Raw genomic sequence first — 18,921 nt, forward strand, 5'->3', positions numbered from 1 at the left:
TTAATGAGTAGATCTATAAGATTCATATCCATAGGTATCTTGACAAGCTCAATGGACTTCCCACACCTCAATGTGCTTTTCTTCACATGAAAGACTGGGTTATGAGCTAATTGAATGGCACTCATCAAATGCAAATGCAATGTAGGGGTCATAGTCATACCAAGATCTACAACTAGACGGCCTAACCACAAGGCCTCCTTGCAAGCCTCAATGGGTGCAAATGTACTTAGCCTTGGTAGTAGACAAGGCCATGCATTTTTGTACCCTAGACATCCAAGTGATAACACATCCAACATAGGCAAAGACATTACCAAAGATGGACTTCCTATTGTTTGTATATTGTGCACAATCAAACGACTCCTCTATCTTGGCTACTATAGTAATTGCACATATCTACTATGCCTTTCAAGTACCTCATGATACCCTTCACAGCATCCCAATGTCACTTTCCAAGTATAGCCATATAGCTTATAATAATTTCTACTATGAATACTATGTTATAACGAGTGGCTATCATGGCATACATCAAATTTCCCACTACATATGTATATGAAACCTTCATCATCTTAGCCCTCTCATCATCTGACTATGGACAATCAATTTGAATAACCTTCATATGAGAAGGTAAAGAACAACAAATAAGCTTACCATTCTACATATGCAACCACTCAAGTACCCTATATATGTACTTCTTCTAGATAAGTAAAGAAGTCCCTTGGAGGGGTTGCACATAATGTACATACCAAGCATGTGTGAGGCATGTCCTATGTCCTTTATCTCAAAGCTCTTCTTAAGCTAAGTCTTTAAAGCAACTAGCTTAGCATGAGCACTTCTATTTATAAGAATATCATCAATATAAGTACCAAAATAATAAGGCTACCATCATGGGCCTTCTTTGTGTATAAAAATTGATCTATATCACTACATGAATACCCTTGTGATTGCATAAAAGCATCAAACGTATGGTATCACTTTCTAGGTGTCTACTTAAGCCCATAAAGACTCTTCTTCAATTTGCATACTAGGTATTCCTTACCTTTTTCTAGAAAGCTCTTAGGATTTTGTATATAAATCTCATCATGGAGGTCCCCATGTAAGAAAGTTGTCTTAATGTCCATCTGATAAAGCTCCAAATCCAACTGAGTAACGAAGGCCAAGATCAAGCATAGGAGGGTAGTTATATTGACTACAATGGTTCATGTATATGCTCTCTTGTATGCTTTTAGATGTAGTTACCTATGCTTGTGGGTTGATTTGCTTTTGTATGCTTTGGGCACCAACACTTACCGATGTTAGCTATTTGTTAGTGATGTATATGCTTATGGGATGTATGGCTTATTGACAATTTGAATTTGTGACCATCTTTGGTAGCAGTGGTCTATGCTTAGTCATTGCTAATTTAGTTCTTTGTATCCTAGTTGCTACTAGAATATCCATGGTAGTGGGACCTTACTTCTTGGCTGTTTGCCCACAATTCGATTGACATATACATCTATCTTTATTTAAATATTACTATAATTACAATTTTCAACATTGTCTTAGAGAGCAAACATTATACTTTGGTTGTCTATTGCTTGTAGTTGGTGGACAGCTCTATACTTTGGTATTTCCTCCTGTTTTGCCTTTATTTTAGCCGAATCTTAGGGCTAATTTGTAATCATTTAAAGCATCCCATTCTCTTCGATTTTACATTGGTATACTGTCATTGTAGTCAGTTCTTTGAATGATAGTGCTATTTTTAATATTGAAAATCTTGATGGCACAAAACTTCACCTATTGGAAGATGTAGATATGGTAGGTACTAGTTCAAAAGAAATAGGCTAGGCCTTTGAAAGAAAGAGTGTAAAGCCCAAAGGAATTGATCGAGATACTTGGGATGAGTTGGATGAGCTTTGTAAATCCACTCTTATATTGTCATTGTCTGAATAGGTTTATTTCAATGTTGTGACACCTGAAGATAATAGTTAGTAGTTATGGAAAAAGATATGCAATCTTTATCAAAGTAAAGTCGCGCTTCATAGATATATTGGTTGAAATAGCTCATGGGCCTTTGCATGAAGGAAGAGACTAGTGTGTCTATGCATTTGAATGAGTTTCACTCAATTTTAGCCAATTGACTTTGAATATCATTAAGTTGAAGGATAATCTTCCTTTCTCGTTCTTGCTTGTGACACTTTTTGAGTCATGGGATACTTTTCATACTGCCATGTGTACTAACATATCTAAAGATGGTTTGAAACTCCAGGATGTTGAGGGTGTCTTACTCACAGAGGAGATAAATAGAAAGAATGTGGATGTAGCCCATACTTCTCATGCATTGACCATTAGGGGTAGGCACGATACTAAGAGCGGTAATGACCACCGTGGTAGGGACTTGCTATATGGCTATACTTGGTCGGCAATATTGGGTTGTTGTGAAGGTTATAATGAGATACCTAAAAGGCATTACAAATACAAACATTTGCTTTGGTGGTCAAGATATTATAATCGTGAGTCATATTGACTCTGATTATATAGGACATGCAAATAGTAGAAAGTCTATCTCTACGTATATCTTCACTTTTGCTAAAGGTGATGTTTCTTGGATGTCCAAGATGTAGAAATGCACAACCCTATCTACTACTAAGGCAGAGTATGTTATAGCCACTGAGGCTTACAAGGAGGCCCTATGTTTAGGCCATCTAGTGATAAACCTTGGTATTATTATTACTCCTAAATTGCATTCAGATTCTATGAGTGCTATTTAGTTGGCCAAGAATTCAGTCCTCCATGCGATGATAAAGCACATTGAGGTGCACTATTTCTTCATCATATGGAGGTGGTAGAGGATAAGTTTATTGAGCTTGTTAATATCTCGATTCACGAGAATCTTGCATATTTGCTCACTAAAAGTCTCTCAACGAAATGTTTTGCCTTAGAAAGATGATGGGTGTAGGATGGGATGATGTCTATTTCTCATCCTATTGTACTTTATGTACATTTGTACATGAAGTACTTTGTCACTTTTTACTTGTTCTCTTCTCACTTGAGGCACATTCACTTAAGTGGGAGGTCGTTGGGGTACTTTTTATCACTTTTTACTTGTTCTCTCCTCACTTGAGATACATTCACCTTTAAGTGAGAGGTTGTTCTCTCCTCACTTGAGATACATTCACCTTTAAGTGGGAGGTTGTTGGGGGTAAATGCACCAGTGCCTACGCTACCCTGTATTTACTTCACACACTATGATAGCACACCTGTATATTACAAGTAGTGGGCACCCATCACTGTCACTTTATTCTTTATTCTTTCAATGATTATTGAATAAGGGAAGGGTGATCACACATTGTGACTATTGGAGTTCCCACATATGGTGTCTCTCTCTCTTGTTCTCTTGCTCCATTCACCATAGCCCTTGCTTCCACTTGTGTCCTTCCACTCGAGCTCTACCTTTTAGGAATCTACATGAAAAATGTTTGAGAATATGGAATGATATGTGGGATGGACAAGGATTTAATTGGCTCTCAATAGAGCAGCTTGCCATTCGCTTTTTGATTGAATGACAAGGAGAAGGATTGGCTCAACTATGCATTTCAATCAAAGAAGGGAGAATGGCTTGCCTCCATACTGAGAAAGGATGACTCTATTCTAAAGGTCCTCAAAAGTCCAACAGACAAACAACTTATTAATGGCAAGGCCACTTGAGACATGCAGTCTCACTCACAAGTCATCACATAGAACCTCCTTAGGAAGTAGAAGAAGGAGTGCCCCATGCATGGCTAGAGCACATGCTTGGAAGAGAAGGATCAAAAGAGTTTGGGGCTCCATACCCTCTTACAAATTGAATGTCTTGAGATGACAACTAATAATGAAGAAGCTCCCCTTACGAGCACATCTTGCAAGGAAGATGATGTTGTCCCCCCTATGCTCCTTCTGTGTGGAAGAGCTGAGGAGATCAAGAAGCACACGTTTTGGGACTGCCTCTGTGTCTCTCGAGTCTAGCGTAAAGTCAAGAGATGGATGAAGGATGCCAATCTAACGGATAACTTCTCTATAGTGGTAGCCTTCTTTGTTGACCACTCAACCCTAGATGAAAGCAGTTGGAAGCTTGTTTCTCTAGTCTTTACAGTGACCGTCAAGTTCATTCGAGATAGGAGGAACATGCTAATTTTTGACAGCAAGAATGCCTCTAAATTGGATACCCTCCTGGGTCGTCTAAGGGCCAAATGTTTAATTATGCTCAACACTCTTAGGAGGAGACACTCGATCTTCAGATTACTTCACAAGAAACTGAGAGCCTGAGTAACATAGCTTATAGCCTGCTGCATCTCTAGATTTGTAAATTTTTACTTTTTCTTAATATAAACAGCATAAAAAGAAAAAAACCCTCGCTGCAAGCCACGCGCTAGGAGGGGTGTTGTGCGCTGGTGCGTGTCATCACTATTAGGCTAGCCATCTCTACTTTCTGTAGCGCGTGAATAAACCTGTAGAGTACTGACATCTGCTTCTCTCTCTCTCTCTCTCTCTCGCTCGTTTGCCCCTCCACTGAGAGTCCACACCCCCTTACCCTGCTGCACCCCACTCCAACCCCGAAAACCAACATCTGTGTGTGTGTGTGTGTGTGTGTGTGTGTGTGGTCCCGATCGATTAAGCTCCCTCATCCCTGCAAAGACAGAAACTATGTCCATTGATGACGAAGAATCCTTCGAACATACCCTGCTCGTCGTAAGAGAGGTCTCCGTGTACAAAATACCCCCGCGGAGTAGCAGTGGAGGATACAAGTGCGGAGAATGGCTGCAATCCGACAAGATTTGGTCAGGAAGGCTGCGGGTGGTGTCTCTCAAGGAGGTGTGCGAGATCAGGCTCGAGGACTCCAGTAGCGGGGAGCTCTTTGCAGCTTGCCATGTCCATCCGGGCCAGAGGGAGGCCAGCGTTGAGCCTGCCACCGACTCCTCACGATACTTTGTCCTGCGGATCGATGATGGCCTGGGCAAGCATGCTTTCATTGGCTTGGGTTTCGCGGAGAGGAACGAAGCCTTTGATTTCAATGTTGCTCTCTCGGATCATGAGAAGCATGTCCTCCGCAAAGAGGAAAGCTCTGCTGATGAGCTCACTTCCGGTGAGGCCCGTCCAGCTTTGGACTTGCGATTAAAGGTAATGCTCTTCAAGGTTCCTTCGATTTGGGGTTATTAAGTATGAAATGGATATCTGATCGTGTCACGAGAGCTAAATCTGTTGAAAATATAGACGTTCTAGAAATGGTTAATAATATTATGTCACTTGTGTGTTTCTACATGTCGTCTCTCCGTGTCAAGTGAGCGCATAAGCATAAATGTGTTCATTGGATCTTTAGGTATTGTATACCATATCTCGGTAGTTGCTACAGGCACCTTTTGATTCATTGTCGCAGTTGGTCACACTTTAAATAGAGGGGGGACGCTTTGTTTTACATGATAATCTCACTAGGTCTTCATTTCCTTCGTGTATATGGATGATCTGTAAAAGTCAGGTTAAATTTTCCTGCTCGGATACATGTAGAGCTCAATTTAAATTGATAATTCAAATGAACCACTAGTAAAGCAAGGTCATTTAGTCGGTGTTTACAAAAGATTTGTTCTATATGCTTGCAAATGGATAACTCTTCTTTGGAATTTCAGTATAGAGAGACCATTGTTGTGCACAAATGGAAAATGAATCACAAGGAAAAATGCTCTATAGATTATTTGACTTACAACGGTTTTTTCATGGAACATATTATTTCTTTAAATAAACTTTGGGATATACAATGGGAATGCATCTCATAAACGAATCTCGATGGACACCTATGTCCTTGCACGCAGAATTGAGGTCACTTTTTTGGCTATAGAAAAAGCGGGAGTGTTGTGTTATGACAGAATATCTCTACGATATGTATAAAAACAAAAATAGAAATAGTAGAAAATAATGAAAATAGTGTTTAGTGTTCATTTGACTCTTTTAGCATACATTTTGTGCAGAATCTGAACCTGTCTGCAGATCATTTTGGCACTGTTCATAGCATTAGTGTAGTCATACCCATTGGATCTTTAGGTACAAACATATCTGGGTAATTGCTACATGCATCTTTTGATTTGTTTTCATTGTCACACCTAGTCACATTTTGAATAGAGGGGAACACTTTACTCTGCATATTTTAGCATACAGTTTGTGCAGAATCTGAACCTAGTTGCAGATCATTTAGGCACTGTTCATACTCTGCGGGTCCATGCCAAGAATTCCCATTCTGCAGTTTTTTGTCACATATTGAGCCGTTTTCTCTTTCTATAAGAACATTTTTAAAGTCACGTTATATTTGTTGGCCAGCCTTTTTTGGAGTGGCTTGGGCCCACCATACATGCGTGTGGGCGTGCACACACACACACACACACACACACACACACACACACACACACACACACACACAACCTTGACCTTTAGGCAAGGGCTACATTGGATCAGGAGCATCAAGGGAAACTAAACATATCAGTAATTAATCGTCCTAAAATACTAAAGTGAAAAACAAGAGAAGCAAAAATGAAGATAATGGGTGTTGCTTGAGTATATTGACCTTCCCACACCAAGGGTTTTAGCATCGTATGCAGTCTTGATTTCTCCTTCTGTATTCAAGCTTTGTGTTCATTTGTGCTTATTCTCTATGTTCTCTCTCTCTCTCTCCCCCCCCCTCTCTTAGTGCATTGTAGCTTCCCCATGTGCACTCACATGGTGTTGCATGTGTGAGAGATTGCTGTGTTTGCATAATTTGCTATTGCATTTTCCTCTTTCCACCCCCCCCTTTGGACCATTTTATGCTTTTTTTGTGAGTGGTCTCCTTTGAGACAATTGGTGATTTGTGGCCAGCAACACACCTTACATGTCATCGCATGAGTATGCAATGGAAGAACACGAACATGGAGAGAGAAGGGAAGAAAACGATTGCAATGGAAGACGAGAATGGAAGAAGAAAATTTGCACTGAACTCCTAGAGAATGCTGAATACAATGTGACTAATCAGTCCTTACATGCAAGCCAAAGTGTCAATGAGGGCACTAGATCAAGTTGATGACAAAGAGTAGCACCGAACGATGGAGGAAAATCGTTGGATGACAGAGAGGGCTGAAAATTGTAAAACACAATGATTGCCTATGATCAAGGGGCTGATATAACTAGCACACAGCCCAAGAATTGGCCAATTGCATTGGAGTGTGCATTAAAAATTGGTCACTTGCACAAAAAATGAAAATGTTGCATGTTGTGATGAGGGCGTGAATTTTTATCTTAGTTCCCTTTGGACACGTAAGTTGTATACATGTGAGGTGCAAATGTAAGATTAAGTTAATGTGTCACGGTGATAGATAATCCTAGCCTTTGCAATGGGAGACATTGGTAGAAGTTATATGATGGATAGGTTCTAGTGGAGCGCGCAAGTCAAATCTTGGTCAAGGACATTGAATTTTCCCTTGGAAATGACGTTTGGTGTCATGGGGGTTAGAGATTTGAATGGTTTAATGTCCTAGACTAAGATCTATGAAAAGTTTCAACACTTTTGAGTTCAAAGAGGTTAGAAATTTAAAATTGAGGTTGGGGGCTTTTAATGCTATTTCTAATGAGGGCAGGGCCAAAGGGCTATGGAGTTCGTTTTTGCATGTGGAGGCCCTAGTGAAAATGGAAATTTGCCAAATGTTAAGTTTGGATTAGTTTTGGGTTGCATGCAAGCATATCTTGCATGTTGGGCTGTTTTTCTCCCATTTTGGGTTGTTTGGGGCAGAATTGAGGATGGAGAATTTAGTTGTGAGTAGGGAGATAGTTGCTGAAGCTTTAGGACAATAGTGCCACCTATAGAAGATATGCCATGTCATCGCTTGCATCATCGATGATGTCATCATGGAACATTTTAGAAAATCTTTAGCCGTCCTTGCCATGTCATCCTAGAACCTTTTACGCCATGTCATCGCTTGCATCATCAATGATGTTATCATGGAACATTCTAGAAGATCTTTAGCCACCCTCCAACACCTATAAAAGGAGGGGCTTGCTATAGAGCTCCTCAGTCTTGCGAATGCTAGTCTTGGGAGCTCAAGGAGTCAAGACCTCTAAGTAAGTAACTTTGAGTTTTAGTTCTAGTTCTTGTGTAGTCATGGTATCTAGTCTTGTTTTGTCTTCCATTATACTCTCTTTGTCTTATCACCTTGTAATCTCGTAGTACGAGATCTTGTCTAGTACTGTCTTGTATCTTGTTCATCCCCGTCAAGAGAAATCTTATTATTCTAATATCTTGTATCCATATCTACTGTCTCGGGTTGTGGGATCCTTATTCTATCGAGTCGTGTTTTCTATACCTATGGTCATGGGTTGTGGGATTTTGCGTATCTTGTTAAGTTATCATTGTACCTTGTGCCCATACGTGGGATTATTTTGTAATCAGAATTCTTGCAACAAATCTTGTATCTAGTCTAGTCTCTCAAGCACTATCTAGTGCTCCCATAACAGAATGGATGTTGCAAAAGTGAAAGAAATGCGTAGCTGGCCTCAATTGAGAACCTTGCATGATGCATGTAGATTTTTGGGATTGTGCTCTTATTATAGAAGGTTCGTATGCTACTTTTGTGAAATTGCTTCACCCCTTCATGCGTTGTAGAAGAAGGGAGTTCCATTCACATGGGTTTATAAGAAAGTTGTGGCATTCGATAAGTTGAAATAAAATTTTACTTTGGATCCAATTTTGATCTTGCTAGTTCTTCGAAAGGCTTTCATTGTTTAGTATAATGCACATGGGAACAAGATTGGTGCAATTCTCATGCAGGAAGGCCATGTTATATATGAAAGTGCAATTTTATAGGGTGTTGAGAAAAATTTACTGCTTTACGAGAAGGAGTTACTTGCTATAATTCGTTCTCTTTTCACTTAGAAATGCTACTTGCTAGGGGTTTTAAAAAAAGAGACAAATAATCAAACTTTGTGATATTTTTAAACTCAAGCTAAGTTGTATAAGAAGCATATGTGATGGACCAATGTTTTATCCATGTTTCACTTTTTGATAGGCACATGGAGGGTAAAAAGAATTTTGTGGTTGATGCATTGTCTAGGATACTAGAGGTTTCAATAGTGTCTATAGTATATCATCACGAGTTAGATGAGATGAAGACATAGTATACAGAGGATGAGGACTTTGCTAGAGTGTATGATTTGTTATCAGATGGTGAGTACCATGAGCACTATACTCTTAGAGAGGCCTTTCTCATGATGCATGGTTGCTTTTATTTGCGACATGATATGGATTACTTTGTGTGCACATGTATTATATGTCAAAAGGTCAAGTTTGATAGACTATGGGATAGCATAGCCATGGATTTTCTTTTTGGTCTTCTTAGGACACCTGTAGGGAATGATAGTACATGGACCATTATTTGCAGGTTTAGCAAACATGCTCATTTCATTTTGGTGAGGAAAAAGATAACTGTGGGACACATGGCAAGTTGTTCATGCAAAACATCAAATATCATGGCATGCCATAGTCTATTGTGAGTGATAGGGATACTCGCATGACGAGTTTCTTTTGGAGATTCTTTTTTGAGAACATGAATACAATTTTAAAGTTCTCGTTTTCTTTCCATTTATAGACAGATGGGTAGCCTGCGAAGAGGCAAATGCTATTGTCTTAAAACTTTTGAAATGTTATGTGGTTTGAGCACAAAACCAAATGGGAATAATTTTTGCCTCTTGTAGAATATGCTTATAACAACACACTGCACAATTCCATTGGCAAGGCATTGTTTGAGATTGTGAAAAAAGAAGAAGAGGGTGGGGAGAGTCCAACCCATTTTGCATACCAAGGATAAGATCTTTAAGGCCGATAAGTATGTCGAGAGTATGGATGAAGCTTATACTAAAATAAACGAAGCTCTTCAAAAGACTTAAAGGAAGCAAAAGAAAGTAGCTGATTGTCACAGTAGAAATTTGGCATTTGCAGAGGGTGATTGGGTCTTGTTATACTTTGGAAAGGCTAGGTTGAAGAAAATAAAGGGTAAAGAGCGTCTTTTCCCAAAACTCAGCATGAGGTATTATGGGTCTTTCCAAGTATTGCAAAGGATCAATGAGATGGCTTATAGGTTGAGGCTACTTGACCATTGGATGATTCACAATGCCTTTCATGTGAGTCTTCGTAGGCCTTTTCGAGGTGATGTGCCAGAGGAAATCAGTGATGATGAGAAACAGCCAAAGGTTGAGAAACTAGAAACAGCCAAAGGTTGAGAAACTTGATGAAATCTTGGTTTTTGAGTAGATATTGACACATAATGAAAGGAAGGTAAAAAATGTAAAAGTCTCTTGTTGCTATTTGGTGAAGTTTCAAGGCTATGCACCACTTGATGCAAAATGGATGGAGGGTGATTTGGTAGATTCATCTCATTTATTACAACTTTACCTTGATGCTTTTCAGTTAGGGCCGACAGGGCCCCCAACATTGGTCTTAGTCATGCTCAACAAAGTGCAGATTCAGAGCATTTCATGACACTTGAGAGGGGGTTGGTGCGTCTATTTCCTTGTTATAATATGCTTATGCATTTAGAGGTCGTTTGGAGATATTTTAGATTCAATACACGTACTTCTATGATCAATCTATGGGACACTTGTGTTTCTACAGTTATGTTTGGTTATTTACTAGTGCAATGAGTACTTCGGTATCAGTGCAACAATGTAGAAATTAGATCACTATGAAATGCATTTTTGTTGGATTTTTAAATGAAAGCGAAGGTTATAAGTTATACCATCACAAAGCAAGTGTCTTGGTCAGTTGTGATGCTGTCTTTGTGAAAGATGTTGTTTAGCCTTTACTTCATCTACAAAAGAGATAGATGTATGCTTACGGGATATTTATAATGCTTTGTTGTCTCTTTTCAGTTATGTGCCAAATGATATAGCTTTTCAACGTACACAAGCATCTCATGGTACCATAGATTAACATATTTCTGATGTAGATGTTGATGATACACTTTTTTGACGAAAGAGTAGAGGTTGAGCAGTCCAAGGCTATGCTAGAATGGCTGGTTCAAATATTGCGTGATAGTAAGTTGGATGCACCATTGGCTACTCATACTTGCTTGGGTTCTCGCAATAGGTATGTATGGCCCAGGCACCAAGCATTGACAAGCAATGAAGTGGGTCTTTTGCTACTTAAGATGTACTCGACACCTTGGCCTATTTTATTCCAAGGGAGATTGTTATCGCCAGATTTATGTCCTTTTTTGGATTTAGACTGGATTGGTTCTTATGACACTCTTGTATCTATAAGTGGGATTTGCAACTTGCTTCATTCTCAATAACTCATGTATCGTGGTTGAGCAAGAGGTAGCCTACTATGGCCACTTCTAGTTGTGAAGTTGAGTATAGGGCTTCTCTCATAGTTACGATTGAGTGTGTTTGGCTTAGACGCACCTTGGCTGATTTGGGTGTTAGATAATCATCTACCATGACCATCTTCATTGATAGTCAGAGCGCATTGGCAGTTGCGCGGGATTTGGTATTCCATGCACATACTAAGCATGTTGAGGTGCATTATTATTATGCCTATTAGAGATGCTTTACAAGAGAGATTAGCTTGGCTATGTAATTAGCCTTCCTCCTTGGATAGGGTGGTAATAACATGATTAAGCACAATTTACAGCAATTAACAAATTTACAAAATTGAAAAGTACACTTTACCATATAATCTTGGACATTGAACACTGTGTTGGTCCCAAAACTGTTTCCCCTTTCGGTATTTATTTAGCTTAATTAAAGAAGAAGTTGATATACAGTGGGATTCTCCCAATCCCATTCGGTATTCCAACTCACCTTGTTGTTCAAAATGACCAGTCTTTAATCTGATTTTTGTCCCTTGATTCGGGCAATCAATTAGTCTTGACCCTCTTTGATGGAGATGGAAAATGCCCCAAATTCAATTATTTGCTAGTCCCTCCACTTAAATAGGCTAAAAACAGCTTTAGCCCTAATGAATAAGTCTTAGAGCTTCCAATTTTTGGCACGCTTCTTGAGCCTGTTGCTAAACCCTAATTTCTGCTGTGCAGATTAGGGTTTACTGCGGAGAAATCTGAAATTTCTCAACCCCTAGTGATCTCAATGTTGCAATCTTTGAAGCAAGGCTATAGAAAGGTTGGGTGATGAGAGAGAATGCTAAGGAGAGAGACAATTGAAACTTTCTTCGCTTGGAACTGAATAAAATTTGTCTTTTATTGCTATTGCCCTGTCTTAACAACTTGTAGATGCAAATAACTGAAGAAAATCAGTCATTTACTACTGCTACCTTGTCTCAACAATCTGTAGATGTTGTCGCCTGCTGTTGATTGGTCTTCTCTTGCCCTGGTTGCCTTAAAAAGGTCCTCCAATGGCTGCAAATTAGGCGAGCAATATCTCCTCTCTCTCTCTCTTGCAGGCTGAATACACTAAAAATGCCTCTCTCTAGTCTCTAAAGACGTTTTTTAGACTTGCATGGGCATTTTTGACAAGTGGCAATCTTTCCAAATAGTTTTTTCAGCATTATCCATAATTAAATATTAATTTTTATTTTTTAAATTCTAAAAATTAGTCTAATAATTATTTTGGTGCTTTCAAAAATAATCTGGCTGGCCAATAATTAAATTGGCTAGATAACTTCCATTCCCAAGTGTCTCTGCGTCATCTTTGACCATCAGATTGGTGCTATGTACCATTAAACGCCACTTCCCTAGTGTCACCAATTGACACTTAGGGCCAAATGAATGACCTAGGTCCTAGGCCAACAACTGGCACCAGATACCACTAAGTACTTGTGCGGCATAACTTATAGCAACTTTTGCCTTTGACATCCCGTGATTTCCTCGGGTCTTGAGCTCGTAAATTTACTCTAACCCCAGTTACACCTCACATGTGCAGCATTCACTTAACCATGTGAATAAAAATTAATCCACATGTTAAGTGAGGTTTCAAAAATACATGTTCTCATGACAGCCTAGGTGCCAATATAGCACAACCTTGCAAATCTTTTCACAAAGGCTTTGTCCTATGAGAAGTTCAAAGCTTGGGCTTACTCCCCTTTGTGGATTGATCTAGTCCATCAAGCATTGCACTTTCCTATACGTAAGTGCCAACTCTTCTTCATAGCATCACTCCTAGGGGGGGGATTTTTTACCATATTTTGATAATGATGTGTCTGAACACACTCAAGACCATTGAGACACTTTTTTTCCTCTTTAGGAGGTTTTTTCCCCTTGGCGTTATATATATGCCCATTCACTTTTAGGGTGTACTTGGTCTTGTAAATTTTCTCTATTGATAAAACGCAATACGCTTTGAGTTGTGCTTTCTCAAGATTTCTCTTCTCCAAGCTATATATGTGCATTCTTGTAACCCTAAATCAAACAAATTTGGCCAATTTGCAATTAATGTTGGCGCTTACCCAAAACAAGCCAACTGATGCATGGGTGGATGCAGCTGCCAGTTGCAAACCCAATCACAACTGGTTCACAGCATGAATGCACCAACAAGCATATCGAAATGCACTGGCTGGAAATAGAGGGCAGCTATTGTGAACACTCCTAAACACTCTAAAACCGAAATGCACACTAATCCTAGGGTTGGAAATCGTCAAAGCTCCTTCGTCTCTGTCACTCTGATAGAGCTCACATCCAAGAGATGACAACATGAAATAAAGCAGACTAACAAGAACATGATGCACAGCTTCCTGAGGTGTTGTGCAACATACACAAGTCAATTCCACCAGGCCATGCCTTGCAAGGAAGCTGTCCACATGCCATATGATTATTAACAATTTAAGGGGAAGCTTGGTCTTATAAATCTTATGGTGATGTTTTTGCCACTATCTCAAAGATTTATCCATATGCTATAAAGCATTGATATGCTCTAGCACCTGGATGGAGAGGATAAGAAGACACACCATTGAGTAGTCAATGTAGGTGGGGATAGAGGGCAAGAAGATACACCAATTTAACAGTCAATGTGGAATACTGATCCAAAAGAGGATGAGCTCTAAAGGAGACTAAATATCTTTAATTTTAAATTTTTATGCCCAAGTGGCCGATAGTGCATCCCCAGATTATATTTGGCAGAAGCAGCCACAAAGGATAGCATATGACCTAGTCATTAATTATATCGTCTATGTAATTAATGCCCCTTTTTGCAATAAAATACCTTTGGGCTCCTAAACAGCACACACATATGCATGCACACATGCCCACACACAGAGCAAATTAAAGTAGTTGTAGAAGGGTCTCCATTATAGCACAGTTTTTGGTGGAAGTTCTACCCTGAGACCAATTGGCTACACACTTGGCTTAAGATGTACTCATCCATTCTCGTGGACTTCACTATAAGTTCCAAAAGTTAAAAAAAAAGCAATACACATGCACACACACTACTTACACATTATACATGCACATCTGATTACATGTAATGATATTTATGAACACTGTCTCACTCTATGTCTACTGTCCTCTGCTTTTGCCTGACCTTCCCGTGTTGGCACCTAAAGAGTGACCAAGGTTTCTTGTGTATAAATATCTCACCTTCCTGACAACCATGGTGACATCTACATTAGAAATCTGCAAAATGAGAAGGTAATTCCTTGATTGCAACATGTTTATGTACCATTATAATTTATTGATTGGGGTTTTTAATTGAGTGTCCCGGAAATTTTGTTGTGACTTGGGCAGGAAAAACTCGGGCAACAGTTTTGCAGAAAATGTGAAACACTTAAATGAGTATGTATGAACAAATGCGATTGCTATCAGTTTTTCCTTCCATATGTCAGTTGTTATGATTCGATGATTAATACTATGCACTGCCAAGAAGGCATGCCCTTATTTCTCTATAACCTGTACTACATGGATTACACAAATCCATTCTGTCTCATTATAACCTAGGAATAGCTGTGTTTCTAGACCATAATAGACAATTGTAGCCTCTCTCTATTTTTACTCCATTTTGCACAATGCACAAGAATATTGGATCCTTTCTTGTATAGTTCTCTTTCTAACAACCCTCTGAAGGATGATAGTAACATGGGACAGGTTTTGGGGATGGGGATGGGAACGGGAATGGGGACAGGGGCAAGAATTGCCATGCCCTGTCACCATGCGGAGGGGGGGGGGGGGGTGGGTTGGTTTCTAACATGGGGACGGGACTGGGGTGGTACGGGAACAGGATGGGAGTGTTACAAGAAGCTAGAAAATGGCCATTCCCTGTTGCTATGCCAAGGATCTATTCCTTTCTAAGAATCCATAACGTTTTCCAGGATTCTGAAAAATGTCCCTGAAATGGTTCTTTATTTCTTAATACAAATCAATATGTGGAACATGAATTTATTTTCTGCTGTTCTAGTTATGGGTGGTGAGAAAATTACGAGTTTTGTTTAGAAAAAAGCAACAAGTTTTAAAATTGAAGTAGCTGTATGAAAGGTGCTCTTCTGTCCCTTTTGTCTTTTAGGCCGCTACATTTAAATAGGCTTTTGCATTTTTAATGGCTTGTTTATGATATTCAAAATGATAAGGATGTACCTCCCTTGTATGACAGGAAGGGGAGACAATCCGAATTAATGTGAACACAAAGCCTTCCTCGAGTATGGGGAAGATGACGCATGGAGGTGAAGGAACTAACATAGCATCTAGTGGGCGCATGAAAGCACCTCTAGCACCACCCCCAGGGGGTGGGCGACTCCGTTCTCCTCTGCCTCCACCCCCCAGTGATAACAGGCAGCTTCGATCAATCTCAGCTGCTAATACATGTGTGCATGGAATGGCTGCACTCAAGATGACTCCATCAAAGGAGGCAACAGAGAAAAATGCCAAACATGCAAGCGATCCTTTTGCAGATATTGATGAATTAGAGGTAAAATCAGTGCAGCTAGGAAAACGTTTTTTTTCGCTGTTGGGAATAATTTTTTCTGCAATTTATAGCAGCACAGTTTCATACACTAGATGGTAAGCTGACATGCATGTGGCTTTTCATAATCTCACAGACAAGTCTTCCATCATCATTCAGCTCAGGAAGAACTACTGACAAAGGCAGTCATGGGGGTTGGGCAGCCTTCTGACCATGCAGATTCATAATTTACCGCTTTTTAGTTCTGCAAGGAGGCTGGGCATGGGTAACCTCATCCCGTATGATGTCACCAAGATCTCATACCCCTAGCATTACCTGTAGTTGCCTTTGATGCCAATAAAAGCAGCAAATGATACTGGCAAACTGTACTTTTGTGTTACAGGTTGAGTAAAAAGGCCACAAAGTTTCATGACCATAGAATGAAGGCCTTGGATGTATGCTTGCTCTTTCGACTGGCACTTACTGTTAATGATAGCTAGCCCAGTTTCCTATAAAACACCATATCCTGGAAATCTCTTGCTAAAGCTTTAAATGACATTCTACAAATGAGGTTATAGAGAAACTTGAACATCAGCTTTCTTAGTATGACTGAACCCTCCAGAAGCCCTTATACTTTCCTTCCTAAGGAGATGAAACCAATAGGCTTTGTCTATCCCAGAAGGATGGAGTAAACAAGCTGCACTGATAGGGTGTGTAGACATTAACCCCTCCAATTGTGAAAATGTGCTCGGGTCCTGATTGTCTGTTCACTGGTGGTTCAACACTACAGTACTCTGGGCAAAGAGGATGCATTTGTGTAAGGGGCATGCCAAACTTCACTTGCCTTCTTGTCTAGATAATGCCACACCAATGTTCAATATTACGTCTAAATATTATGTTTGATCCAGAAATTTAGCCAATGGAACACTTTCAGTGGCAAATGTCAAAATTTAAAGGGAATTCCATTTCTATTCAAGGAATGAACAGTTGTATTGATAGCTGAGGCTAGCTTCTGCATGGCTTGCTCTAGTCTCTGCACCCTCTTTCGGTCTCCTTCTTGTTCTATTGCCACATGTCAAAAGGGAGTCAACTAAAGTTAAAGTCTAGACTTAAATGTTTGTTAGCCAAATGCACCATGCCATTGCATTATGCAAACCTTGCCTCCCCAAATAGGTGCTCTCTTAGTATCAGAAAAATTGGTCACAATTTGCAACCGTAATGGGGTTTTTGAGTTTTTTGATGTAGCCAACTAACTGCTCTATTGTTTTGTGGGGAGCATAGATGATTTTTTTTTTTTTGCTGGCTCAAAAAGATGTAATGAGCAGCTCCTTCCATCAGTGTTTTATGGGGAGCATAATGATGTGTTTTGCCACGCATCATCCCCAGTAAGGGTATGGGCTTTGTAGCTACACCATGGTGCTGGAGCCAAAAAAACTTATATAGGGAGTAGTAATCACTTAAGCCGTACTTGGGATGTGCTTCAACATGTGATTCCCTATGTTCAATAGTGAACCCGCACATGCCTTGGTGTTGGAGCCAAAAACACCTACATAGGGAGTAGTAGTCACTCAAGCCCTATATGGGGAGTAGTAGTCACTTAAGCCTTGCTTGGGATGTGTTTCTACATGTGATTCCTATGTGCAAGTTTATCACTGAGCATAGGGAATCACATGTAGAAGCACATCCCAAGCAAGGCTTGACTACTATCTATCTAAGTGTTTTTGGCTGAAGTGCCATGGTATAGTTAAATAGTGTCGCTCCCATTTACGCCCATTTACTTCACTTAGTGCTTATACTTAGTCTCTCCCAAGTATTTGTATTGTGTATGTAGGTTTTTTGATGGCCATAATATCCAAGGCTTATTGTATTAAGAGTCCTCATTATAAAATGGGTGTTATGGAGCAATGAGTGTGGTGCATTGGTGGGCCTTCAGAAGTTGGTAATCTTGTAATCTGTAAGTGGGATCTTTGGCTCTTGTGTATGTAAAAGGTCCTTTCTATGCCTTTTAGCTCCATGATGAGACAACTCTTTGCTTAAGATAATTTATCATTGGACTTGCAAAGGGCTCTCTAGACAAGGAATGGTATCTATACATATAGAATATGATATGTTGGATAGGGGTTGAGGAGGGTTCTTAGACTACACTACTTGATGGTAGGCTTTGTAGCCTCTCATATTTGCATGTTCTCATGTCTAAGCCTCAAGAATTTGTACCTTATATAGTGTGGTTTCTTGCTCTTAGTATTGATGTTTGCTTGATAGTCATAATATATAAGGCTCTTTGTATTGTAAGTGATTGTTGTGAAATGAATGGTATGGGACAAAAGGGTTGTAGCATATTGTCGGGCCTAATGTAGTTGATGATGTATGTTGGGGATCTTTGGCTTTGGGTGTGTGAATGACCCTCATATATTGCCTCTTGTAACTCCATGAGAGAGGCCAAGAAATCTTTGGTTGAGATGCTCACACGATTTAATGGGTCAAAAATCTCTCTTAAACAAGCGATGGTAACTCCCATCAATCTAATAGTATGTATACTAGGCATATCTTCAAATGTAATGCATAGATTATACCTTTTGATAGCAAATCATATATATGTAATACATTATATACATTATGTACAGGGGATATTGGGTGAGGTGATCTCATATCTTCTTACCTAGTGGTAGGCTTTATAGTTTGGAGTACGGCATATTGTTGGGCATTATAAATCTGGTGATATATGGTAGGCATGTTTGGCTTTGGTTGTGTGAATAATCCTCTCAATGCCTTTATACTTACATGAGAGAGAGGCCTTTATACTTACATGAGAGAGAGGCCAATAAATCTACAATGAAGATACTCACTTGACTTAGTGGGTCAAAATTCTCTTTAAATAAGCAAATGGTAACTCCCCTCAATTCTATAGTATACTAGGCATCTCCGAATATAATGCTTATATTATACATTTTGATGGCAAAGGTTGTCTCTCCCCTCAATCCTAATATGCTAGGCATCCTTAAATACAACACTCGTATTATATCTTTTGATGGCAAAGCATGTACGTGCAATAGTGAGGTTGTCTTAGCTTCTCTC

At 39.6% G+C, this 18,921-nt stretch overlaps 1 protein-coding gene across 1 annotated transcript; it reads left to right on the forward strand.

Moving 5' to 3' along the window:
- Positions 1–4,375: 4,375 nt before the first annotated feature.
- On the forward strand, positions 4,376–16,863 carry LOC148039005 (uncharacterized protein At1g03900-like). Its single transcript, XM_087674870.1, has 3 exons — positions 4,376–5,133; positions 15,559–15,873; positions 16,004–16,863. The coding sequence occupies exons 1-3, from the start codon at positions 4,660–4,662 to the stop codon at positions 16,076–16,078; spliced, it is 864 nt and encodes a 287-aa protein (XP_087530996.1). The 5' UTR covers positions 4,376–4,659; the 3' UTR covers positions 16,079–16,863.
- Positions 16,864–18,921: the final 2,058 nt, after the last annotated feature.

This window comes from Lygodium microphyllum, chromosome 3 (assembly GCF_053477565.2).
Source record: "Lygodium microphyllum isolate KBCC chromosome 3, Lygodium_microphyllum_v1.1.10, whole genome shotgun sequence".
NCBI lineage: Eukaryota > Viridiplantae > Streptophyta > Polypodiopsida > Schizaeales > Lygodiaceae > Lygodium > Lygodium microphyllum.

Bases quoted from the DNA above. Each gene is read 5' to 3' on its own strand.
- LOC148039005 (XM_087674870.1), top strand. From the start codon at position 4,660: ATGTCCATTGATGACGAAGAATCCTTCGAACATACCCTGCTCGTCGTA. The intron at 5,134-15,558 runs GTAATGCTCTTC...CTTGTATGACAG, and splicing joins CTTTGGACTTGCGATTAAAG to GAAGGGGAGACAATCCGAAT. The intron at 15,874-16,003 runs GTAAAATCAGTG...ATAATCTCACAG, and splicing joins CAGATATTGATGAATTAGAG to ACAAGTCTTCCATCATCATT.